At 39.8% G+C, this 27,617-nt stretch overlaps 2 protein-coding genes across 4 annotated transcripts in view; one reads left to right on the top strand and one right to left on the bottom strand.

The window, feature by feature from the left end:
- LOC149142243 (dehydrogenase/reductase SDR family member FEY-like) overlaps positions 1–27,617 on the bottom strand; it is a 168,833-nt gene that overhangs the window by 61,284 nt on the left and 79,932 nt on the right. The gene's annotated exons all lie outside the window — the stretch shown is intronic.
- On the top strand, positions 25,693–27,284 carry LOC149142244 (uncharacterized). The gene is made up of 3 exons (XM_089453004.1): positions 25,693–26,071; positions 26,228–26,443; positions 26,563–27,284. Exons 1-3 carry the CDS (start codon positions 25,693–25,695, stop codon positions 26,730–26,732), a joined length of 765 nt encoding a protein of 254 aa, XP_089309130.1. The 3' UTR covers positions 26,733–27,284.

Below are 27,617 nucleotides of genomic sequence, written 5' to 3'. Positions count from 1 at the left end.
GTGATGTGGGTGATGATATGTTGAAGTTTTAACCCACGATGGCTTTTGCTTGACTTCACCCTGCTGTGGTGCCTGTTGTGGTGTCTTCTTTTTCAATATGACTTCAACCACTGAGCCCTCCTCTGATGTATCATCACCTGTAACCTTTTCTTCTGCAGCCTTTGTTTGTGTTTGATTGTCGATCATCAAAGGCTCATCATCTGATATGTCAGTCCCTTGAACCTCTTCTGCTTCAGCCTCCTTGGACTCTACCTGCTTATTAATGGAAATATCCTGTAATGTAATTTTCTTCTTTTTATACCAGAGCTTCAGGAATTTCTTCTGCACATTAATATTGGTAGTACCCACTAATTCCATCCAAGGGTATCCCAAAACAACATCCATGTTATACGTATCTGAAGCATAAAAATCACCATGAAACACATACTTATCCATAGAAAGCTTCAAATCCTTATAGATTTGAACATCCTTATCATCAACTTGTGTATGTTCAATTTGTTTTGTTGGGACTTGCAATTTTTTTGCCAAATTAACACTAATAAAATTATGTTTACAACTAGGATTGATAGAAACAATGATCTTCTCTTTCTGAATCAATCCATGAATCTGCAATAAGGATATACCAGTAGGAAGTAACCCTTTAGGTTCCATAGTTTCCTTCTTCTCTGTAAAAATAAAATCTTTGCTAGGCAATGTGACCTGACGAGCTAACTGGCAAGCCTTCGTCCACGTGGAAGGGTGGTGAAGTAGAACTTGAGCTTTGATGGCCTCTTTAAGACCGATGATAAAACAGTCCTTGTAGAATGTATCTGTGAGACCCCTAGTGCGGAAGGCTAAGGCTTCAAAAGCGGTAATATATTCCTCCACTGTACCAGTCTGTCGGAGCTTAGTGAGACGACCCAAAAAAGATTCTTCCTGTTCAAAGCGATCTAGGCCCACCATCACAAAAATATTGGCGAAAAATTGAAATGGTCACAGATCCGTCAATATTGCTCAGAATCCCTATTATAACCTGTTTTTAGAAATGGAACAATCATTCTGCATCTGCCCATGTGATAAAAATCCTGATCCAGGCATTAGAATTCCAGATCTGCTCTGCTACTCTCCCACCGTCACCCAAAATGTCTGCAAAAAGAGCTTGATTTTAAATCAGCGATATCTCCCTCATCCGGACTCCGATTCGACCGATTTTTTTTTTAAATCTGGTGTTTTTTCCCAAAGAATACAGATCTAGAATTAGATTTTGCAGATCTTGCACCAGGGCTTCTAGATCTGCGCCGCAAACTCGCTGCCCTGAAAATTGTCTGCAATCCCACTGATTTTTAGATCGGCGATATCTCCTTCATCCGGACTCCGATTCAACTGATTTTTTTTTTGAATTTGGGTATTTTTTCACAAGGAATACAGATCTGCAATTAGATTCTGCAAATCTTGCACCAAAACGTACAGATCTGAGCTGCAAATTCGCCACCCAAAAAAAATCCCTGCAAAAATTAAAAAAAAAAAAATCTCCACGGTTTGCCCAAGAAAGTGCTCTGATACCAATTGTTGTAGATCTAACCCACAGATATTATGATAATAGAAATAACCCAAGAACAACAAGATAGAAATATATAGAAATTCTTCTTTATTATCAAAACCCTTATGGTAGGGCAACACCATACATTCACTCCTTAAGGAAGGAGAACACTCCACAAGCCATATGCATGTTCATACAATAATACTTCTCTTCATATCCCTCCATGTGGAGTCTCTAGCCTCTATATAGGCCTCATACATACAATACCATGCATCATTACCATGGTTCCCTTATACCATCAACTAATACCATGGGCCCATTACATTATTATTAACAACTTGTGGTCCCTTACATGACATGGGTTAACCACCTTATTTATTACTATGGCCCATCCCATTATTACATTATTACCTTGGGTACCTCCCTTGGTACCCCATATTATCCCCCCTAGGTATATAACATGGTAGCACTAGCAAGCTGTGCAGCAAATGCAAGCTAAGATAGACAAGATATGCGGTTGTGCTTCTGTCGTGGCTGAGCAGAGGAAGTGCCTGCAACTGGAGTCCTTGTTGGCTGTGAGGCTGAGGCTGGTAGTACAAGTGGATCGGGATCTGCATTCAACTGAACATTATGTTCGAGTGATGCCTCCCTATGTAAATCCAAATCAAGATCCTCATCAGAATCAAACTCTGTTAGATGACTCTCCACTACCCAATCTGATGTTGGATCAATGTCTTCCAACACAATGGGATCTGAATCAGGTATTTTGTTCAGCAATTGGTTGCGTCTAAGCCGGAGGTTGTATTGGACATAGACTAGATCATTTAACCGTTTTTTATCCAAACGGTTTCTCTTCTTTGTGTGAATCCTCTCAAAAACAGACCAATTGCGCTCACACCCAGTAGCACTGCAAGTTTGACTCAAAATACGAATTGCAAACTTCTGTGATTCAGGACAATGGCCACCAAAAGCCTCCCACCATTGTGCTGCAAAAAACATAGGAGTGTAATGAGTTAGCTCAACAAAATTACAAATTATATCCAGCTTTCAAATTATAAACGATTTAATAAAATTTAAAAAAACTTAAGAATTTGAAAATTGAAATTTTTGTTTACCTAGCTCATCTGCTTCTCTTGCAATCTTTGCTAGGTTCTTCCCAAAGGTACCCGAGGCATTGCTGAAGGTCGTGACCTGTCGGTGTATCTCCAGCTGATCAGACTCCAATGGGATCATGTGATCAATGCAGTCAATCAATCCATCTCTAACCTCCCCCCTCAAAGCTCCCGACTCCTTAGCTTTATAATGATATTGTGGGTTCAAAAAATACCCAGCTGCATGTATAGGGCGATGGAGTTGATTGTTCCATCTTTCATCAATAATTGCCCAAATGGGCCCATACTTAGCCACTTTATCCTTGTATGCCCTCTTTATTTGCTCTTTTGCTTGATCCATAGCCTCATAAATGAAGCCCATAGCCAATCTTTCCCCATCCACCAACCGCAACACCTTAACCAGTGGCTCAGCAAGCTTCACAATCTTTGTTGCCTTTCTCCAAAAACTTTCTTCATTAACTTTCTTTTTCAATTCTTTGCCTTCCAGTTCGTGAGACCACTGGCTTTGATTCCATTCATCACTAGAAAACAACTTTTGCAAGTTTCTATTTTGGGAAAGCATAGATTGCAAAGTCAAAAAATGAGTAGCAAATCTAGTGATGGCAGGCCTAATAATATCCCTACCCCCAGTGTGTTTCCTCATGAGGCTCAAAATCCATGAATGATTGTAGATAAATTTTGTTATGCTTTTGGCATGATCTACAGTGTTTTTGACCCATTCTAATTTTCCAATATCCTCAAGCATGAGGTCTATGCAATGTGCAGCACATGGGGTCCAAAAGATGGTCTTGTGTTTTTCCTCTAACAGTTTACCAGCAAGAACGTAGTTAGAGGCATTATCTGTGATGACTTGAACAACATTAGCCACCCCCACCTCCTCAACAACCTCATCCAATAGCTAAAACAACAATTGCCCATCTTTTACCCTATCAGATGCATCAACCGATTTTAAAAACATGGTTCCTGTGGGCAGAAGATAAGAAAGTTTATGATGGTACGGTTTCTTTGATCAGTCCATCCATCTGACATGATGGTACATCCTGTTCTTGCCCATGAGTCCTTGAAATCTTTCAAATACTCATTAATGGATGAAATTTCTTTCTGCAAACGATACCCCCTTAGCTCATGCATAGTAGGGCCTTTGAAGCCTTTTCCAGCAGCATGTATGGCATCAAACATAGGCTCATAATATGGTGAATATCAGCATCATACCACCATCTAGCTATGTAATCACAAGCAGTCTCTCTCAATTCTTTCTTCCAATGGTCATCTAAAGTGGGTTGCATTTGACTTTTACTAGCTTGAGGAACATGTGCAGCTGATGGAGAGGAGGGAGTGAAATAACTTTTGATATTCATATCACCCTTTTTCATTCTACCCTTTCCCTTTTCTTGAATAGAATCAAAAGAGGGAGGAACATATCGGAAGGGGTTGGATGCATCAGTACGAGGGATAGAGGAAGAACCCTCAAAATCATAATGGGGGTTGGTAGCCATCATTTTTTGTATATCCCTCTTCCCCCCAATTTCAACCTCTAACTCTTTTTGCCTAGCCTTATCTTCTTTAAACTTCTCAAAGCTGGCTAATAATTCCTTCCTAATCGCCCCAATTTCTGGTGAGGTAGATGGAGTAATTTGGCTTCTAATCCCCGCCAAGTGTTGTTTTAGCGTATTAATGCCCCCACGACCTTCCTTAATTTTCCTATGGCCAAATTTGCAATGCAAACCATTTCAACATATGCCCAAGCGGCATCTTTCACTCTAGGTGCCATTTTTTGACTTGGAAACGAAAGCAAACAATTTGAAAATAAAAAAAAATAAAAAACATTGATTCAATGTTCATTTCTTTCACAAAAAACAATCTTTAGGATTTCTAAATATGCACCTAAAATTTAATAAACAAAAACAGATTTGTACAAGTGAAAAAAATACCTCCAAGCACAAACTGCCTCCTCAAGCTCGCTCCAAGAAACCAACTCCTCAATGCTGCTCCAAATGGCTGCCCAAGAAGCTCCTCACTCCAGCTACAATGCTTGCCCAAGACTCCTCACTGCTGCTCCAAAAACAAACTCAACAACTCCTCACAAACTCTCACTAAAATTCTCACTCAAATGCATGAGATGGTTGTGAGAGAATGAGAGGGGTTGAGTGGGTTAAATAGGGTTTGGGAGAGGGGAATGGACCCCAAATACCAACAAACCAACTAATAAACCCCTTTGGAGTCCCCCACACTCAGAAAAAATTTAAAAAAAATTAAAAAAAACGGTTTTTTGGGGTTCACTGGCCACTGTCCGTAACCCGGCCGGGTTGATACGGACTCGACCGGCTCGGTATTAACCCGGCCAGCAGAACTGGTTCAATGGCTGGGTCAATTTTTTTTTTACCAACTCGGCTGAGTCGATTTTGAGCTGGCCAGGTTTAAAAACACTGGTTTTTGTAGCATCAGATGTGTTCTAGCCTTGAAATTTTGTGGAGAGGCTAGAATACATGAGATCTCCAAAACCTAGAAATCGTTTCTGGAAATTCCGCCTAGAAATGACTTAATTAGATTATTAGTCAGTTTTAAATATTTCCTAAGTCTAAACTTAGGGAATATGACTAATTAATCATAATTAATTAAGTTAAGGTGTGAATGTTCTAGAAACTCACACGGATCGACTTCAAGTTAATCCTAGCCATTGATTAAGATCTAATCTTGGTCGTTGAAGTCTCAACAGAGGATTATAAGAAGAAGTCGATGGGGCTTGGAGAAATCACTTGAGCAGTTCGATTTCATGAGCAGATCGATTTCCTGAGTAGCAGCATTCAGTTGTCGGAGAGAGAGCCAGTGAAATCGAAGCAGTGAGAGAGGGGTAGGGACAATGAAGTCAGAGGAAGGATTCCAGTTCCGGTGAGTGCATTTGCAGAGAGGCAGAGAAGCCACAGTGAGGCTGACGCAGAGCAGCGCAGTAGCCTCTAGAGGCAATTTCGATTTTGCTGGGGAGAAGCAAAATTTCAGTGCCAGAAGTTGGGCAAAGGTTCCAAAGGCCAGGAGAGACATTTTCCCAGACAACAGCTGATGAGACAGCTTGAGGAGAAGTTGTTTCGAGCTGAGTGCAGGAGCAAATACACTAGGGTGATGCAGTGACTGCGCAGAGCGAGTTTGGACGGCTCAATTTGAGTTGAGGTCAAAGCCCGGATTTGCCTATGGAGTGAGGAAATTCCTCACTAGATTTTTCTTTCTAGTTTTACTCTGTAGGATTGTTAGTTTCAGCATCCAGTTGTACTCAAATTATTTCATTGTTGCATAATAATAAAACCCTCAGTTGCTACACCGCTTTTCCCAAGCTGGGTTTTTCCGGGGACATTGGTCCAAAAATAATTGTGTCATTTTATGTGTGCGCTAGTATTTCTTCCAAGGTTTATTTCTTCCGCAGTTTATTTGTGTAGATTTCAGTGTGATTGATTCAGTATTTGTTGTAGCAAACAGTAAATAAATTGTTAAGAATTAATTTAACAATTAGGAGAATTATTTCTAGTTGCTGCAATAGGAATCAGGTTTCCAATTTTTCACATTGTGTCTTCCACAAGTGATTCCCTCACCCCTCCTCTTGAGTCTTCCCAAGTGTTTCCCTCACCCCTTTTAGTATGATCTCCAATGACCATGGACCCTTTCACCTCCCTAGGCATGATGTTGAGGAAGAACCATCCACTAGATGCATCCCTCCTTCCCCCTCATACCCCCAGGGTTGTGAATACAATCACTCCATTGAGCAACCAATATGTTGTCCCTTTTCGACATCTACAAAGCATAATATTATGAGTAGTGATTGTGATAGGGAGTTCCTAAGGGTGATCATTCATTCCACCATTGTGTACTTAGAGGGAAAGCCCTGCACTTCTAGATTGACTTATTTTCCTTCTCCTACGGCTTCCTCTTACCTCGCATGGAAATCATATTTTCCCACCTCCCACCTACTTCATCCTCCATGTGATTGTGCTTGCATTCACATTGGAATTTGCTACACAACTCATTATATAGGCAGGCATATGTATATTGACTTGATAATATGTTGGTTGCATTGGTTGTATGATTACACCTAGCTTGACATTGTATTATATGCATGTTAGGGTAGGATGCATTTCATACTGATTTTCTCATTAGAACTAACATCATATGATATTTCTCATAATATATTAGTTGCATCTACATTAAATATGCATATTTTAACTTTTCTGTTGATTTTACAGCCTCACACTAAGCATAGGTGATCATAAGATACTGTAAAAACATGTTGCCCCGTGTGCTTAGTCTTTGATATATGCAGGTAACAGGTCTACAGTAACCAACATATTGTTGGTGTTCTCATGACCTCCCGTTCGAGTAGCTTCGCACACTTTTCCGAGAGCTCATCTCCCAGTTGGAGCCAAATGTTACCCACCACCTGTGGGTAGTGTATATGGGAGGAAATTTTTCTCCTAGATGGTCCTCACCCGGTAGACAACAGCCCCAGATAGCTTGATGTGCCATTTTCTCTACCGCATGAGCTAGCCATGTGGTCCCTAGCCCATCTGTTATGAATGTATGTTTGAAGGTGGGCCTTCCAACCCTAAAGGTATGGCTTTTCATTGGTATAGTTAAGTAGTTTTCCTTACTTGCCAGCACTTTTGGGCATGAATTGGTGGGGGAATTCATATACCCAGGTGTGGGATTCCCTTATTATAGCTACCCTTACACCCTTGACATGTGGTCTGGACGATTCCCCTGATCCCCACTCCATTCCATTATTATATCATTTGCCACCTACCACCTAAAGGATGTACGATGGACATGCCACCCCCTTTATAGAGGTTGAAACCACCTAATAGATTCCTTGGTTAACCCCCTATTGAGCTTGAAGACTCTTGCCCAAAAGACTCGATTTACATTCTCTGTAATTCAAATGACTCCATAATGGCTCACTTGACATTATACAGTGACTGGCTCATTTGGCATTACATCCTGGCTCATACCTATGGTCGCTTGGATCTACTTCGCATGTCTATCTCTGAGGAAGAATTTGTATATTTTTGTAATGCATATGGCTCTTTAATATTGATAATCATTTGCACAATCTTTGTAATGGCTCGCTCAATTTCTATGATAATTCACACAACTTTGTGGCATATAATTCCTCGCCCTGTAGTGGCACACATATGTTATGACTCAATTGCATGCTTCTTCTATGACTCGTATAATGGGATACTCACTCGCACTTACTATATATACATACTTTGTGGCATGAATCGCCTTCGCGTAGCTCGTTTTGTGGTTTGTTGGCATCGTAACTCTATGCTGAAATCAGGGATCGGCATACATACACAGTGACATCGAATTATAAACAGTGACATCAATACAATGATTTGTGTAGCTAATAATATTTCCATGGCTCGATGATTTTTTTCCCTATGTCATGTTGGCTCATTGACTTTTTTGTGATGCACTAAAGATTGTATTGGCTCAATATACCATAGATCACATAACTCAAAGGAATCGCATGTCTGTGAGGCATCCCTATACACTATTGTGACATCGTCATGCTCTGAGGCTCAAATGAATTACAGTGGCCAATATATTGTTCGCTATTGAAAGGTTTGTTGTGAGATATATATAGTGGCAAAGATTACTCGTTTTTACAATGGCATCAAAATGGCATCGCAGTTGAAATTATTATGATGTCTTTTGGCTTCATCGCTCGACATCCATTTGTAAATTGGCATCACAATACAGTAGTATTGTTATATTTTTCTCTACAAATGGTCACACTTTATATCGATCAATGGCACATTAGAGTGGTTCGGTCTTGATGGATCGAATATGACAATGACTATGATTCACAAATAATGCTCATACACCTTTGTGAAACAAATCTGTTGCGGCTTACAACATCACTTTTGGTTCGATCTCTGCACCATTGCTTTAGTAGTCTATGACTTACAGACTCAACTGCACTACAATGGCATCATATACTTTGTGGCATTATATGAATATCAATTATGAGAAGCAATCCTCAAGGAGGTCGACTTGAAAATATATTTTTACTAAATGATGATTGGACTTGACACTTCAAGAAAAACCAAATCTCTAAGGTAGAGTTAAATTGCAGAGGGTTTTTGGAAAAAACACTAGCATGAGTTGTTGAATTGAAGAAACCCTAATGATGAAGATGTTCATCTACTGAATGGATGTGAGAAGTACAAGATCAAGAGGGAGATGTTCATAAAAGATAAGTGCTCTATCTCTCTTTTGTTGCTATTATTGATTTCTCTAGTAAAAATTAGCCTCTTGTTTTATTTTCATTGCTTGATTGTAACTATTCTTTTTTAATTTCCCAAGAAAGGACTACAAGAACATGTTGAAGATTCTCTGGAGCTGGAAGAGGTTAAAATATCAAAACAAAAGTTTGTGACTAGTCCTAGATTTAGAGGGAGCTTTGAATCTAGAAACAGTTGTGGATTCAGAGAGAGCTTTGTTGGAAAATGTAACTAGGTTCGGTCTTCATTTAATGTATTTGAGTCATCATGTAATGTACTTGTCAAAAGAATAAAGAAAAGAATTTTTATTATTATTATTGTGACTTATTAAAGCATGGGTTTCACGCTTGGGTCACCATGTTTTGAGTCAAAGTCCCCATTGGAGACTTCTAGGATTTATTCTGAGTCAATAGAGTCATTGAACTTTTAAAGAGACCCTTCTTGGGCTTTTGAATCATGTAAAAAGGTTAAGTATTGAGTCAAATATGATTTATGTATCCTCCACACCATGTCGGCCTAGAAGATCAAGTCAGCCTAAGGACCCTATTTGACTTCACATGGAGCCTATAAATACAAGCACATCGAATTCATTTGGAGCATCACTCTCTCACAAGAAGTGCAATATCTCTTGTAGCTGGGAAAAGTGTGAAGTGTGCTGTCGGGAAGCCGAAGTGAGTGCAAGTTTGGGAAGTCTAAGGAGAAAGGAAAAATTGAAATTTTGGTGCCTCTCTCTCTCTGTTTCGTGTCCTAGATTAGGAGATCGAAGTCTTCGAAGTTTCTTTGTTGCCGAAAACTGCCAGTTGTCGGAAGTTGTTGCCTAGTCGAAGTTGCTGGAAAGGGGTCAAAATTCTGGAGGCTGACTTGGTGTGGAGGGAACGTCTGGTCTTGGTCTAGGGTGAAGAGTCTCAAAGAATACTATTGAAAGGGAGAATTTCATCACTGGGTTTTCCCCTCAAAGGGGGTTTTTCCCTAGCATAGTGCCTACATCTGGTGTCTATTGTTTTATGTGTTGTTGCTTTGGTAATTGCTTGATGAACTAAAAGAAAGAAGATATAAAGAATCGTAATAATAAGAAACATCACAAATAATTATCAAGAATAAGAAAATCTTTTTGCCTTTTTGATTTTCTAACACAGTATCAGAGCTTTGGTGAAGAAGGAAGTAAAAGGCAGTCTCAAACACTTGATCAAGGAACCATTCAGAAGGACTATCTCAGGGAAGGAGTCTACTATACTCAAGGAAGATGTATAACACAATCAAGAGAGAGGACAAACTTGAAGGGGCCTCTCACTACATGTCCTGGAAGAAGAGGATTGACCTAATCCTTGAACAAGGTACTAGATTTGGTCAAAGGATTCCAATGATGCTGACAAAGTGAAATACAAGGAATTAGAATTAGTGGCTATGACTCTGATGGTAGAAGGAATAAAGGACAACCTTGTCCCATTCATAGCTAACATCGATCATGCTCAAGAAATGTATGAAGCCTTGTCAAAGTTATTTACTATTAAGAACATTGGTCAAGTAGCAAGTTTGAAGAATGAGCTAAGGACCACAAAGATGACTAAAGAAGACATTGTGGCATCCTTCTTTGTGAAGATAGCTAGAATCAGGGATGATCTCTTGGCCATTGATGAAATTGTTCCAAACAAAGAACTCGTGATCACTGCTCTATTAGGATTGCCATCCTCTTGGGGTGCATTTGTTGCAGGTCTTAACAGTTGGAAGGAAGCTCCCACTTTTGAAGAACTATGGACTGCCTGCAGTCAGGAAGAATTAAGGATCTCATTAGTTGCCAATCCTGAAGGAGTATCAAATGCCTACATTGCTCAACATAAAGGAAAGAAATCAAAAGGACCAAGGAAGAAAGTTGACATGTCCAAGATAGAATGCTATCAATGCCATAAGAAGGGTCACTACAAGAGTGACTGTCCCGACAATCCAAAGAATAAGAAGAGAGATAGAGATCATGCTAAATTTGTTGAGGAAGGAGACTCAACGAAAGCCAAGCCCAAATAATTTGATGTTAGGGACTTGCACTACTAAGTCCTTTGCTTGTAGCTTTAGATATCTTGTTTTTATGTTTTAGAATTTATAGGTTTTTAACATATTTTGGAAAAGACATTTTTTATTGTTTTTATAAGTTTGTAGGTATCCCTCAAGCTTTGGAGGGAGCCCCCAACAACTCCCTAAGATAAGTATCTCATTTCCTTTCAGTTTTTGGTTTCATGTATTCATTTAGTTTTGATTATATTAAATACTAATCACCATTCTCCCTCTATTGTCTTGATTAGGAAAACATCTGCAAGAAGTATGAAGGAGGACCTCTCAAGACAAGGTTTGCCAAGAAACAAAGGTATGCTTTAAATACATTGATTTCTTTATATTGAAAAGATTATTCATTTGACAATCTATTACTAACATTGTTATGTCTAGCTATATTGAATCATAATGATTATTGTTTTGGGTGATTCATCTCTTGATAAATCTAACCACCCCACTCATATTCTTCACTGATTTTGTAGAACCCTAGATAGGTTCTGGAAAACCCTAAACTAAGGGTATGCTAATGTGAATGTTTGAAACCCTAAAACTACTTAGGGATATTATGAAATGTTATTTGAAGTTTTATTGATCATGTCATTTTTGGGATTTTGGTGGGATCAAGAAAACCTATCTTAGGATTCAATGATAGGGTCTAAAATCCTGAACCCTTTTGGTAATTTTTGGGTTTGCTATGTTGCTACATTGAAACCCTAACTCATTAAGGTTTGGTGGAATGTATTAGCAAGACCCTTACAATGTCTTAGAAATGATTTCCTTGGTATGGGTGTGTTTGATTGATAAAACCTATGTTGCACGGGTTCGCGAACACAGGGGTGGGGTTCTCGAACCCGTCCCAGGTTCTCGTCCCTAAGTACCGGATTCTGATACGGGTGCTTCTGAGAAGAACCCATAAGAACCGGTTTCTTCTATGAAGAACCGGGTTCTCCATTAAAAAAAATTGGGTTCTTTTGTCTTGATGAGTACGGAACCCTGACGATGGGTACCTGGAACACCAAAATCAGGTTCTTTGGGGTTCATTTTAGTTTTTACTTTTAAATTTTTAATTAATTTAATGGGTTTCCCCTAATATTCTAGGTAGCTAGTCCTTCATCTTGCGAGAGAAATTGGAGTACTTGTGCCTTTATCCATTCAATAAAGAGAAATAGGTTGGGCTCAAAGAAGGCAGAGAACTTAGTGTACATTCATAGCACACTTCGTCTCATATCTCGAAAAGTCCTTGGGTATAAGGAGGGTCCTTTCAAGAGATGAGACCAATACACAAATGATGCTATGTGTGTGGACGAGGAGATACAACCAGATGGCCTTATTGAGCTACCCCTAATTGCTATGGATGAGCGGAAGCCTCAAGATGAGAGTGATTCCTACTTGGAGAGCATGCTAACTGAAGATTTGAGTGATGTTGATGACATGGCTTGAGGAAGCCATTGTTCACTATTAGCTATTTTTATTTTAGTATTTTAAAATTTCTTAGTTCTTGTTTGGAGATGCCTCAAGGAAAATTTTGAACGTAGTATGACAATGGACATATATCATGATTCTTATTAATATGTAAACTCCAATTTGCAGTTGATATCAAACTAGAAATTTTAAAATTTCATTGTGAATGTTGAATGTTCAATGATGTGCATGTTTAAATATTTAAAGCTCAAAACATAAATATTTTAGTTTTCTTGTTTAAAGTTGAAAAATATACAAATTCATATATAATATAATTTATAAAATATAATGTCAGCTTGGGGTAGCTTAATTGGCAATGGCCATGGACAAATCTTGTGCTATCCCCCTGATTGAGGTGAGAAGTTGGACATGATGAAGATGTAGTCCTACCAAGCTTACAAAAAAAATTATAAAATATAATATTTATATTATATATATATAAATTATAATAAACCCATGATGAACCCACGCACCTTCAAAAAATGACGTACCCGTCCCTGTCCCCGAACCCACATTACCTGGCAACATAGGATAAAACCCTAGTCTAATCAAGTTTGTATGTCTAACTCTTATTTGATATTTTTGTGAAGTTGGGTTTGACTAACACATGATATGAAATCTCTTTACATGATGATGAAATCTAGGCATATATAGATGTGTCCTTTTGGTTGAAACCCTAGCTTGATCTAGGTGAGATGTATTAATGTTGTCGGACATATGATATGCTTATGTATGATTATGATTTACTAGATATGTGTGTTGACCTGGTTATTGATGGTCATAAGTTTTAGGATTTAATGGAAGTCCTTGTCTGAGATTCTAGAATGATGATATTTGGAAATCTAGGGTTTTGTAGCTAAACCCTAGTAGGAGTTAAATTGTCTAGTATGTGTGATATAATAATCTGAGATCTATTTACTTAATATTGAGATTGTGAAAATGGAATTCTAGGGTTTTGGAGTTGAACTTTAGTAGAAGTAAAAATCTCTGATGTATGATGACAATATGATAATTTGATATTTCTGAATTTTGGTTGTGATTGAATTGCAACTAACCCTAGTGGAAGTTGGTCATTTTAATGATTAAGTTGCGAATGATTTTGATTGATTAACTCCCATGTATGAAATCAAGGATTTGTATGAAACCCTGTGGGAAGTCTAACATATGAATTATGAAAGTTGTTAGATGCTTTGTTGATATATATTTGTTTGAATTGTTTCGAGGTTTGCTATATGTTGAAGAAAGGTATGTCATACCTTTGGAAAGAACATTGAAACCCTAGATATAATGAGTGTTGTTATGATGTAGTCTAAGGTTTATGACAAAGTCCCTAGCAAGATGTTGAAGAGTATATGTCTCTTGTTTGAAATTAAGTCTGGGTATCTGATATGTATAAAGTTGAAATGCTTCCGTGATTCTGATATGGCTAACTTCATGCTTCTATAGACTTGGTTGTACTTGCTATCTAAGTTGTGCAGGTACACAATCTTCAATATTGTGAAGATGCTCGTTGATGTGATAAGCATGATGAGGATCATGATAACTCTGATGAAATGGTTGGAAGCCACGAAATATTCTCCAATGTTGAAAAGAAGAAGTTGATCCCCTTGAGGAAGCATGAATAGAAGAGATCTCCCTAAGATTGAGATGGAGTCTGGATAATAAAGATGTTCCCTGGATGAGAGGGAGGGCATAGCTTGGTTTTGATTGAAGAATGAATTCCGGAGGATATGTTGCTACATGAGAAGTAGGAAAGCATATAGTTGAGGAATCTTCTGTCAAATATTCGGTTGATAGTCCTACTGAGTTGAGGAGCAACATCTAGAACAACCCCGGAGGTTTGTATTTGATTATGTACATGTGAAAGTGTATTATTGATTGGGGTTGTGTTTGTACAGGTGATTCTCTCAAAGGTTTTGATAGAATGTTGGTTACCAATCAATTTAATCAAGAGAGATTTGTTATCCTTGATCTGGGGGTGTTGAGGCTTTGTAAGTGAAGCATTGCCTGGGAGGACATCTGGCCGGCACATGTGTTGATGTCTAGATCCCGAAGTTGGAAAAGGTGGTGTTGATTATAGAGCTTTGTTTTGGATACACACCTAGATCTTTGGGTTGGTGGTTAGCAAGTAAGCTTGATGGTACCTAGAGGGGCTGAAAGCTTCACTCCATCTTAGTCCCACCTCGATAGATTGCCCTGGTCAGAAATCTAGTCTGTGGCATTGCGATGACTAAATTGTTGAAAGACCACTTGAATAGATTGCCCTGGTCAAGAATCTAGTCCATGTCATTGCGGTGCCTAAAGTTCTTCATGGTTCATATAGTTTGAGATCTTCCATTATATTTGAATACCTCCCTAGTTAAGAGGGAATGTTGGAAAATGTAACTAAGTTCGGTCTTCATTTAATGTATTTGAGTCATGATGTAATGTACTTGTCAAAAGAATAAAGAAAATAATTGTTATTATTATTATTATTATTGTGACTTATTAAAGCATGGGTTCCATGCTTGGGTTACCATGTTTTAGGTCAAAGTCCCCATTGAGGACTTCTAAGATTTATTCTGAGTCAATAGAGTCATTGTACTTTTAAAGAGACCCTTCTTGGGCTTTTAAATCATGTAAAAAGGTTAAATATTGAGTCAAATATGATTTATGTATCCTCCACACCATGTTGGCCTAGAAGAACATCAAGTCAGCCTAAGGACCCTATTCGACCTCATATGGAACTTATAAATACAAGCACAATGAAGTCATTTGGAGCATCACTCTCTCACAAGAAGTTCGATATCTCTTGTAGCTGGGAAAAGTGCGAACTCTATTGCCAGGAAGTCGACGTGAGTGTGAGGTTGGGGAGGTCTAAGGAGAAAGGAAAAATCGAAATTTTGGTGCCTCTCTCTCTCTGTTTCGTGTCTTGGATTGGGAGATTGAATTATTCCAAGTTTCTTTTTTGTCGGAAGCTGCCAATTGCCGGAAGTCGCTACTTAGTCGAAGTTGCTAGAAAGGGGTCGAAATTCTGGAAGCTGACTTGGTGTGGAGGGAAGGTATAGTCTTGGTCTAAAGTGAAGAGTCTCAAAGAATACTATTGAAAGGAATAATTTCTTGACTAGGTTTTCCCCTCGAGGGGTTTTTGACCTGGCATAGTGCCTACATCTGGTGTCCCTTGTTTTATGTGTTGTTGCTTTGGTAATTGCTTGATGAACTAAAAGAAAGAAGATACAAAGAATCGTAATAATCAGAAACATCACAAGTAATTATCAAGAATAAGAAAATCTTTCTGCCTTTCTGATTTTCTAACAAGCTTTAGATCTAGAAAAAGTTATGGATTTTAAGAAAAACTTGGACTCTGAGAGAGCAGTTCAACTCTCAAGTTTTAAGGTATGTCTTTAAGTATTATCTTTAAATTATATTTGAAGGCTAAATTTGTGATAGGATTTTGACAAGCCTTTGTCCTTAATGAAGTACATGTACTTCAGGGACAAGCTTGGACTTGTTAAAATAAATTCTCAATAAGAGGGAGCATTAATAAAAATAGGGGCAGACATTCTCCAAATTTAGAAAGGATGCTCCTTAAGGCCCTATTACCCACCACTTTGTGGGTGATATCATCCTCAACCAACAACCCCTTGCAACCACCAGATAGCTTGATGTGCCATTTTCTTCGCCACCTGAGCCAGCCTTATGGTCCCTCGCCCATTTGTTATGATCGCATGTTTGAAGGTAGGCCTCCCAACCCAAAAGGTATGACTTTCCATTGGTTTAGTTAAGTAATTATGTTTACTTATCATGGACACCTTTGGGCATGGATTGGGGGGAGGATTCGACGAAAAGAGTGGGCTAGGTTTGTACTTTTGTCTCCTCTGCCTGATTTGATAGTTAGCCTTGTATCCTAGTCCCATGGGATCTCTTTTACTGGCCAATAGCTTTTGGGCTGGCACTACATGGGAAATCTCAATTGTTGTGTGATCCCGCTTCCTGAAACCATATACATCACTCCCCTCTAGTCATTTTAACCCCATTCATCACTTTTCCCATTCGAGTCCACATGTGTCCACTGGGTCCACATAGGGTTAGTCTCCCCCTCCCCTTGCCCACACTTTGGGTCAGGCCTAGAACAATGCCGAGAGGTTGATGCAACTAAAAAGAAAGGAAAAAGCATAATTTGGCCACTTACAACAGGAAATGTACCACAAAGTGCAAAAAATGGTCGGGACACACAAATTTAGCATGTGGGCAAAAGCCAAATATGAGCTCTACCCCTCATTTATGGCCATCACCCTGGTTCCTATGGGCCCTATATGAGCCCCCTCCACATTAAGGAACCCATGATTGTCCCAACCCCTAGTGGGCAATGAGTTGCCTCACCTTAAAAGGGGGTATCTACTGCTATATTCTACACATCATGCTCTCATCCCCTAGAGCCCCGAGCAATTATGAAGAAAAATCAATCAAAGGCAAAAGGCATATGAAGAAGGGTGGAAAAAAAAAGGTCGAGGTAACTCATGTACCACGATTTGCTCCCTCCTACACTCATATATCCAAGTGTGGGCTTCCCTCATCATAGCTACCCTTGTACCATGGCATGTGGCTTGGTGCCTTCCCCTGATCCCGACTCCATCCCATCACTATATTCTACACATCATGCTCTCATCCCCTAGAGCCCCGAGCAGTTATGAAGAAAAATCAATCAAAGGCAAAAGGCATATGAAAAAGGGTGGAAAAACAAAAGTCGAGGTAACTCATGTACCACGATTTGCTCCCTCCTACACTCATATACCCAAGTGTGGGCTTCCCTCATCATAGCTACCCTTGTACCATGACATGTGGCTTGGTGCCTTCCCCTGATCCCCACTCCATCCCATCACTATATCACATGCCACCTACCCATTGATGGATGTACCATGGACATGTCACCCCCTTTAAAGGTTGAAACCACCTAATAGGGTCCTTGGTTAACCCCCTTATTGAGCTTGGAGACACCTGTACATGCCAAAGCCCACTATGGAAGGGCATGCCACCATGAATTGCCCACTTGATTCCATGATTTGTAAGCTCTTTTACTTGATTATTCTAATGATTTGTTGTATTGGAGGGCAAAGAGATGCATTGGATCTTATGCGGGATTGCAGGTGGGTCTCCACTTTTGGGTTTGCTCTCCATAAACGGGGTCCAAACCCTCCAGATGGCCACATTGGCACTTGTAGGGTGAGCATTGAAAGCCATGGGCCTCCACTATAGCAAAGATTACTTCATGGATCCTTAGCACCATTCAGGGATTGCTTGTGTTCCACCTTTTGGATAATGATGATGCACCTGGATCACCATGCCCAGTCGACTCCACACATGTACCACACACTTGGCAGATTTTCCAAGGTCCATATGAGGATGTGTCTCACTGCAGGAGACAAAGGGAGGGCTTTTGTCATCATCCTATCCCTTACAAATGGCTTACAGGCATTATCAATACACTTGGAAACCCATGAGGATGTCATTGTGGCCCCACACCCACTTGGGAGAACCACATGTGACTTGCTTGGAAAACAAGGGGCCAACCCCTTGTCCATTATGTTTGGAGCCTTTTCACTCAACTTGGCACATTTGGACTCCATTAGGCCTCCTCAATTGCCTAACGACTCATCATATTCATTATTTTGCCCTCTTGAGAGGTTATTCATTGAGCTAACTTGGTGGGCTTGTCACCAAGTCATGTCATTATTATGTATTATTTTATTATTTGGGGCTAAATTAGGCCAATTAGGCAAATCGAATCCCCTTTAGAGTTGTATAAATATAAGAGAGGCTCATTCTAACCTCTCATCATCACATGGAATGGATTGGTAACTCTTGAGAGATTTTCACACTTTTTGCTGGGATAAACTTTTTGGAGTTTCTTGATGTACTATGATGTTTGGATTTTCAATATTGTCTTTGGCGCTTCTTTCTAATGCAAAATGGATGAATTGATATACTCTCTCTCTCATGTAAGTCAAATTTTTGATGCTATTCTTGTTATCTTACTTGTCAAATGCATGTATATTGTTATCATTATTCTTGTATGGGTTAATGTAATGCGAAATTCTTCTGGGACCTTGAATAAGTGATTTAATGCATGCATTGCTCTTTGAGTGATTGGGTGAATGTTCCTAGAGGAACCCCTTTAGTTGAAAGACCTTGAAACTTCATCTCTTTGGCAAATTTGAAGTAGAAATTCCTATTGACTTAGTTGTGCCCTTGGAGAGGCTAGCAAAGATCAATTAGGGCTCTTTGGCTCACGAAAATTCCCAATCTATGTGTATCTTGACTCCATTAAGCCCAAGCAATAAGGCATTGATCCTCGTATCCCTTTGCTGGTCAAATTTACCTCTCTTTACTTCACTTTTCCAAATTCTAGGCCTAACCCTAGAGGGTCACCTAGGGCATCAAGTGAATATTTTGTAGCCATCCAAACATCTTGAAAATTGATCCACAACTGCTTTGGGGTCTTCTCAAGGGGTCCTCCAATTTTGAGCACAATCCGAAGGTGGAATCCTAAGATATCGCAAGCCCTAGCTCGAGGATCATTTCTCTCCCTGGGTTGATTTGTGTTAGTGTCCTCGTTTGGATCATTGCATTCAAATTTCAAAAGAAAATTAGTCCTTTGATCCTATTCTCTTTCCTAATTAGGTCAATCCTCTCTTTCGTCAATCAACTCCATACCCTTGACTTAGTTTGGGTCCACTTGGGTTATCTGTGGTCCCACAACTTTATAACTCAAATTCCACAAGGATTACACATAATCCATTTCTCCATAAGGATCCTTAAGTCTAGGAAGCCCCTTGTCAAGGCATATCCTCTAAACCTAGGCTCAAGTGTCCTCTTAGCCCTTCCTAGAGAGCCTATCACCTTGCTTCTCAAGCAAGTAAGCTATTTAATTGAGTCTCTCTTGTGAATAGGCTTTAGGAATCACTCCTTATCCGATCATTGATCTATTCATCATTGTGATTCCCCTTCGACTGGGTCTCCTCCCATCAGTAAAAGTTCGTAAATATCAGGGTACCTTAGCTGAGGTGACAGTGGGCTACCGCTCCATTATTGCCCCTTGACCTAGTAGTTGCTCTATAGGATCCCCTCCTAGGACCCCTGCTAGTTTGAGCAGTAATAGGCCCAATTACTCAGAAGAGTAGACCTTTCTATGTTGGCCCTATTATAGCTCAAACTAGCAGGGGACCTAAGGGGCAAATGCTGGACCAAGGACAACAAATGGAGACTTAACCCACTGTCACCTCAGCTAAGGCTCCCTATTATTTACAGACTTTCACCAATGGGAGGAGACCCACTATATTATGGAGTCAACAATGAAGGATAAATCAATGAGTGGATGTGGAGTGACCCAAATCATCCCTTTCCAAAAGAGGTTGAAGGATAGAGCTTGCTTGCTTTCTAAGCAAGGTACTGTGAAAATTCTGAAACATGGAATCCTATTGCAGCAACTGGAAATTATTCTCCTAGTAGTTAATTTAATTGAACATTTTGAATAACTCACACTGCAACCTACACAAATAAAACTATAGAAGAATAAACGCTAGAAGAAATGCTAGCGCACACATAAAATGACAGTTATTTTTGGACCAATGTCCCCGGAAAAGCCCAACTTGCGAAAACCGATGCAGTATCTGAGTACAACTAGATGCCAAAATTGGCAATCCTACAGAGAAAAACTGGAAAAAATCTAGTGCGAAATTTTCTCACTCCATAAGCAAATCTGATCTCTAACCTCAGCGCAAATTAAGTCGTCCAAACTGCCTTTGCGCAGCTACTGCATCACCCTAGCGAAGTCCCTTCTGCACTCATCTCGAACCAGCTTCTCCTTAAGTCGTTTGGTATGCCGCTGTCTGGGAAAATGTCTCTCCTAGCCTCTGGAACCTCTCCCAGCTTCTCGCACTGAAACTCTGCTTTTCCCCAGCAAATTCGAAATTGCCTCTAGAGGCTACTGTGCTGCTCTGCGTCAGCCTCACTATGGCTCACTTGCCTCTCTGCAAATGCACTCACCAGAACTAGAATCCTTCCTTTGGCTTCACTGTCCTTGCCCCTCTCTCACTGCTTCGATTTCACTAGCCCTCCCTCCGGCAACTGACTGCTGCTACTCAGGAAATCGATCCGCTGATTAAATCGAACTGCTCAAGTGATTTCTCCAAGCTCCATTGACTTCTTATAATCCTCTGTTGAGAATTCAACAGCCAAGATTAGATCTTAATCAATGGCTAGGATTAACTTGAAGTCGACCCATGTAAGTTTCTAGAACATTCACACCTTAACTCAAATAATTATGATTAATTAGTCATATTCCCTAAGTTTAGACTTAGGAAATATTTAAAAACTAAGTAATAATCTAATTAAGTCATTTCTAGGTGGAATTTCCAAAAAAGATTTCTGGGTTTTGGAGATCTCATGTATTCTAGTCTCTCCACAAAATTTCAAGGCTATAACACATCTGATGCTACAAAAACTAACACTCCTTAGCGAGGAATGTGTTCTAGAGTTGTTGCTTCCTATAGCAACGCTCTGTCTTTGCATCATCTCATGTTACGTTGTTGATGTCTGGTTGTTGCCCACCAACCACTACGCAACTCTGATATGTGTTGCATCTGTGTTGTTGTTGACTCTGTTGAACTGTTGCCAACACTGCAACTCTCTCTCCATCTGTTGTTGTTGCAACTACAACATCTACAACTGAAAAGCATCCTAAATATTGAATCAACTGTGATCAGTATGATGCATCTGTCTCCCAAGTCTCTGACTGTTGCTAGTATCGGCGTTGTCAATGAAGCATCGGCATTGCTACTGACTCTGCACCGTGCCAACTACAATGCTGCCAATTCTGCACTGCACTCCCCAGCATCTGACTGCAACTAGACTCTGCATCTGTCACTCTGGCATTTGACTACACCTACTGCCATTGATCCATCCTACTACTAAATTTTGTGGGCCCCCATAGCAAGGTATTGATCCGAGAGGTGGACCTCCTCAAGAATCTTGCCCATCTGTAGCACTCTGGGGCTATAGCACCAAGTCACCCCACTTGACTCCTGGGGGTATGTCAACAATCATGGCAAAGTTTTCCTCCAACCTGGAGGACAACCTATTGATCTCTGTTGATGTTGCCTATTGGTCGTGCTTCTCCTCTTTGTCCTTCTTCCTGAGAGGACACTAGGTGTTGTCGTGACCAAGTTCACCACATCTAAAGCACTTGACCTTTGATTGGTCCTTCTTCTTCTTTCTCTGGTCCCCTTGTCTTTGATTGGGACTCTTCAATGCGAGGGCCACATTCTCCTCCTCCTTCACCTGCTTCGATCCATTGTTGCTGCCACTAATGGAGCTCATTACTAGGTCTCATCTCAACTCCTTTTGTTGTAAATCGGCCCACATCATGTCCCACCTTAGCAAGGTGTCTCTACCCAAAATACTTTGGACAAATACTTGCCACTCCTCTGAGACACTGTTGAGTGCCAATCGCACTAGCTCTATGGGTTAAAGCCAATGAAACAGGAATCGGGAAAAACTCGGCAAAATCGCGAGTTTCAATCGGATCGGCCGCTAAACGATTCGTTCCAAAACGCTCCGAGTCAACTCGCGTTGACCGATTTTGAATCGTGGTCAACGCGAGTTTGACTCGCGATTCTGCAAAAAATCGCCCGTTCTGAGTTTTTTTGGCGAGTCCCGCCAGTTTTATTTTTTTCGGGTTTCGGAATGGCGGGTAAATCGGGTTCACAGTATTTCGGGTTGCGTATTTCACAGTATTTCGCGTTTCACAGTTCGCGCTATCGACGTCAAATATTCAGTCTTTCCGGTCTCACAGTTTGCTATCGACCCGAGGATTCAATCTTCGACGCAGAGATTCAGTCTTCGACGCCGAGGATTCAGTATTTCGGGTTTGCTATCGACGCGAGGATTCAGTATTTCGGGTTTGCTATCGACGCAGAGATTCAGTCTTCCGCCGGAGATTACGTGAGTTACGCAGAGATTCATCATTCGACGGATTGCTGAACGGTGAAGCTGCGTGAGCCCGAGCCGCCTCCTTCAGCCTTGAATCCGGATTCCGAGGTAACCTGCGTGAGCCCGATTACCAAACTGTGTTGCAGCGTTGCTGCATTCCGTCATTGAGATTGATCACAGTAGTTGAGGGCCGAGGCATCGTTGTCTGAGTTGGCATGCGATCCCCAGGCCATTTTATTCTTTCCCCACAGCCATATCCTTTGCCAGCTTGGAGACGCAAACAAGACTTAGTATTTGAAATGCCACTCCAAAATAAACTTTCGACATTATCTGTAGAATAAGGATCAAATAAAAGACGTGCAATGGATTTAGGAACTTGAAATTCAGAACTTATCACGACCATTCTTCTTCAGATTAAGAAATCCAAGACATGGTTATTAATTTATTATATATGATAAGGGTAGCACGGTGCACCATTACAAAAACCAACTCTTTCAAAATTGAAATGTCGGTCAACAAGAGAATCATACAGGAGTATGATACTTGTGTGCACCAAAAGCAGGGCAGTCCCTACCCTTTAAATGTCAACATACACCATACATAATTTACACTAATGTGGCCTTGACTAAATAGTTCAATCCTTAGTCATATCATATCGTTGTCATAATCAGAAGAGCTATATGTAAAAGTTTACAACCACTAGCTGCCTTCAAATCCACATTACAGCATCCATTACTGACCGAGAATTGGGCCATGTTGTCTTGTTATGACACATATAGAAACAATTTATCTTCCCAAAAATCAACGCCACTAGTATTGAATAGAAGGCCATTGAACTTTGAAAGTTTGAAGTCATCAATGATCAGTATATCTGTTGTCTTCAGAACCAATATTTGATCCTAAATTTCCTGACAGGTAATCTGTGATAGACTTAGATATTGGGCAAAGGAAACTTTTAGAAGCTGAGACAAAATGCCCTCCACTAAACACATTGCTGAACTGACCCACAAGCGAGAGGCATTTGTCATGTAACATATAAGTAGCATTCTGGATTGAAAAACTGTGCTTCTTTTTAGAGTGCACACGCACAAAAGTTGTCAAATCAGATGGTAGCCAAGGGTATTGTACAAAAGGCTTGCCCCCTGCTGCCATGGTCCAAACTTTCTGGTGAGGTTAGTCCTCACAAGACCCATGAAGAAGATGAATACGCTAAAGCAGAGAATATAAAAATATAAATATTCTGTTTTTAACTTTTTACTAAATCTGTTTTAAATTATGATAGCAGAGAATCCAGATATAACAACCCAAGTAAATGTGAAGACATAAATTAATTGTGGATACACAAGTAGCTGACATGGTGTTTAAAAACTCAACGACACTTTTTAATATTAATAAAGGCTGAAGCCTGAGACATAGTTCCTGCTGTATTTCTTACTGCAGAGCTGCCATACAGGTCTAGCTGAGGCCAAACTTTCATGGAACACACATATACAGTGGAAGGAGATATTCCTACAGATTGGAGTACAGTACTAGCCCTGTCATCTTGTGTTATGATTTGTTGAAAACTTGAAACTGAAAGAGATATTCCAACTTTACAGACTGGCTAGGCTATATTATTATGCCCTTGCAGAGTGTATATGATTATGGAAAACGTTTTCGAATCAGAAGTGAATTAATATGTAAGTTTTTGGCACATTGTTTTAATATTTTAAGTTTTTGGATGATTTTTAAATTTGATTTTTTGTTGTCTTTCACAGGAGCCACAAATTAAATAGAAGCCGGACTCCAAATCTTAACAGAAGCCACAAATTAAACACAAGTTCAAAGCAACAACAATGCCGAGAGAGCGGGACTTTGCTTGGGCTTATTGTGACAAGATTCCTGGAAAAGCCTCGATCCTTTGTAAATTTTGCAAAAAGGAATGCAGTGGAGGCATTTATAGATTCAAGTTCCACCTTGCAAAAATACCTGGCCATGATATAGGTATTTGCACCAAGGTTGACGAGAATGTCCAATACCAAGCAGCCTTGGCCCTTGAAATGTTAGAGCAGCATAATGCCAAGAAAGCAAAGCAAACTGCTGAAATAGGAAATGTTGGAGTTGATAATTTTTCTGTCACTAGCCCCATGTCACCTCAATCTGTTGAATCCTCAATGCCGTTCCCAAGTTTTCCACACATGCCTCCAATGCCAAGTCAAACTCAAAGCCATGCCAGTCCTTCAACTCCTTCCTTGAACACTGGAGGTGGAAACATAAATGCCTTTTTTGCTCCCCGCACAAAACCCGGTTCCCAACCTACCTTGGATGGCACTGGTTGGAAAAAAAATATCCATAGTCAGGCAAGGAAGGCCATTGCTAACTTTTGGTACTATTCTGACATACCTTTCCACTGTGCCAGAAGTCCTTATTGGCAAGCTATGGTTGATGCAATTGCTAATGCAGGTCCAGGGTTCAAAGCCCCTACATCAGAGAGCCTTAGGACAGATATGTTGTTAGAGAGTGTTGAAGATGTCATGCTTGTGCTAGCTGAGTTTCGTTCATCATGGGTAGAAACAGGCTGCACCATCATGAGTGATGGATGGACAGATCAGAGGAATAGAACTTTAATAAATTTCCTTGTATCTTGTCCCGCAGGCACAATGTTTCTCAAGTCAGTGGATGCTTCAGATAAGGTTAAGACTGCCCAACTTATCTGTGAAATGATGGAGGAAGTCGTTCAAGAAGTGGGAGAAGAAAATGTTGTACAAATTGTCACCGATAATGCAGCGAATTATATGGCTGCTGGTAGACTTTTTGAGATGAGGCACCCCACTATTTTTTGGACCTCTTGTGCTGCCCATTGCATAGATTTAATGCTTGAGGACATTGGTAAGCTTCATTGGATACATGAGGTTGTGGAGAAGGCAAAATCCATAACCAAATACCTATACAACCACACTATTGTCCTAAACACTATGAGAATATACACTGAAGGTAAAGAAATTGTTCGACCTGCAGTGACTAGATTTGCAACAAATTTCATATCTTTGCAATCTGTGGTTGAGCAAAAGATAAATCTGAAGAGGATGTTCTTGGGACCTGAGTGGATGGGATCTAAACATTCCAAGACCCCTGAAGGCATCGAAATTGTTGCACTTGTGTTTAATGATGGCTTCTGGAAAGATGCTGAAGAGATTATTGCTGTGACGGAGTCCCTTGTTAGAGTTCTCAGGTACTTTTAGTCTTTTAACTTTTTCATTTTTTAAATTTCATTTCAAGCTTCTTTTTATTTACAATGTTTCATATTTCTTTAAATTTGAATGCTTGAACTTTCAGGATGGTTGATGGTGACAAACCCGCTATGGGTTACATTTATGAGGCGATGGATTTCGCAAAGGAGGCCATCAAAAGAAGATATGGGGATGATGAGACAAAGTATATGCCTCTTTGGGACATTATAGATGCACGTTGGGATAGGCAATTGCATTCCCCCTTACATGCTGCTGGGTACTTCTTAAACCCACAATATTTTTATGATAAGAGCAAATTTAATGAGGATGGGGAGGTTGGCAGAGGACTTATGACATGCTTGGAAAGGTGCTTCCCTGATCCAGAACAACAAAGTCGTGTCTTTTCCCAACTACAAGATTATAGGACACCATCTAAATTGTTTGCCTATACCAGTGCTATAAGACAAAGGTCAAAGATGTTGCCAGGTACCCAGCTTGAAGGCTTCATCAATTCATTAAATTTGTTTAAACTTTATTTTGTATGTTAAATGTTTTATTAAATTTTCTTTTCTTTTTAAGTTTTTACTATTTACTAATTTGGTACTTCTAGTCTTCTACTCACAAACCCTTACCACTTGCTAGGTCTTTGGTGGCAAAACTTTGGTAGTGATACGCCAGATTTGAAGAGATTTGCCATTCGAATCTTAAACCAAGCATGCAGTGCTTCAGGTTGTGAACGCAACTGGAGCATGTTTGAGAAAATACATTCTAAGAAGCGCAACCGATTGACACAAAAGCGCTTGAATGACCTTGTATTTGTCCATTACAATCTACGACTTCGCAACAAACAAATACAAGGTGAGATTCGAGAGCTTGAATTTGAAGGTTTCATAATCTAGTTCGTACTTTAAAAGTTTAAAGTTCAAACTTCAAAGTGAAATTTTAATTCACATTTCAATGTCTCATGATAATGACAGGTATTGATCATTCACCAATTGACCTTGAAGAGTTAGATTTGCAAGCTACAAATGCGGCAGAATGGGTTCAATTAGATGAGCCTCCTCTTTTCAGCCTTCATGACTTGGAGAACTTTGAGAGTCAAGCAAGTGAAGGAGTGGGAGGAATTGCTTCTAGTTCTCACTCTTAAGAGTCTTAGACTCTTAGTTGCTGATTTTTTTCTGATTAGTATGCAGTTTTTAACTTTTTTGTAAACTTTTAGAAGCATATGCTTCTAAGGAGTCAAGGACTCAAGACTCAGTGCTTTGGATCATGTGTGAATTTCAGACATATATGTTCTTAAAGTATTATTATTTACAGCTATATATATGTGTCTTGATGATTTGAATTTTGGCATAGGTAAAAGGTGAATTTGTCAAGTGATTTGACATCATCATTGAAGAATCTAAGGGCTTTTTCGCTGCTGCTATACCTGCGGTTGTAACTGCTATAAAAGTGACCTTTCAGATTTGGTTTTTGTAGAATAAGTTGTCTGAGAGGGATGAAACTTATCTAGGTTGTTTGGTATCTTTTTCTCCTTGGATTGCCTAGAAGGTTGGGTTGTTGGAAACTGAAATAATGTACTTTTCAGCTGTTTTTTATATTTATTTCATAGCATCTCCAAGGCTGGAAATTCACAGGGTTAGGATACGGGAAATTTCTATTGAAAGAGGTGAAATTTCTGTTTTTCATTAAAATCAAATGACCTTTGACCAGAGTGCAGAAATTTCTAAACACAGCAGTCCTTTGGCTCCTCCACTTGCTGCCTCAGCTTCTCTTCACTGTGGCTCTGATAGCATGTGAGATTTTCACTGTGGACTCATAACATATATGAGATACTTATTTATTCATGATATTTTGGACATCTATTGATATTATGCATTGTTTGGACATACCTTTACCCAATATTAATGAAAAATGGTTTTTTAAATTCAATATATGTGTATATTTTTATTTAATGAATTTGCCGATTTTTTCCCGATTTTTTCCCGATCCGATTAAAACTTTCGCTCTTTTGCCTCGCCGATTTATTGCC

This window comes from Pinus tabuliformis, chromosome X (assembly GCF_031772625.1).
Source record: "Pinus tabuliformis cultivar Carrire ecotype Pingquan chromosome X, CPIR1, whole genome shotgun sequence".
Classification (NCBI taxonomy): domain Eukaryota; kingdom Viridiplantae; phylum Streptophyta; class Pinopsida; order Pinales; family Pinaceae; genus Pinus; species Pinus tabuliformis.
Note: the sequence above shows the minus strand (reverse complement) of the source record. Positions and strands in the feature narration are given on the sequence as shown.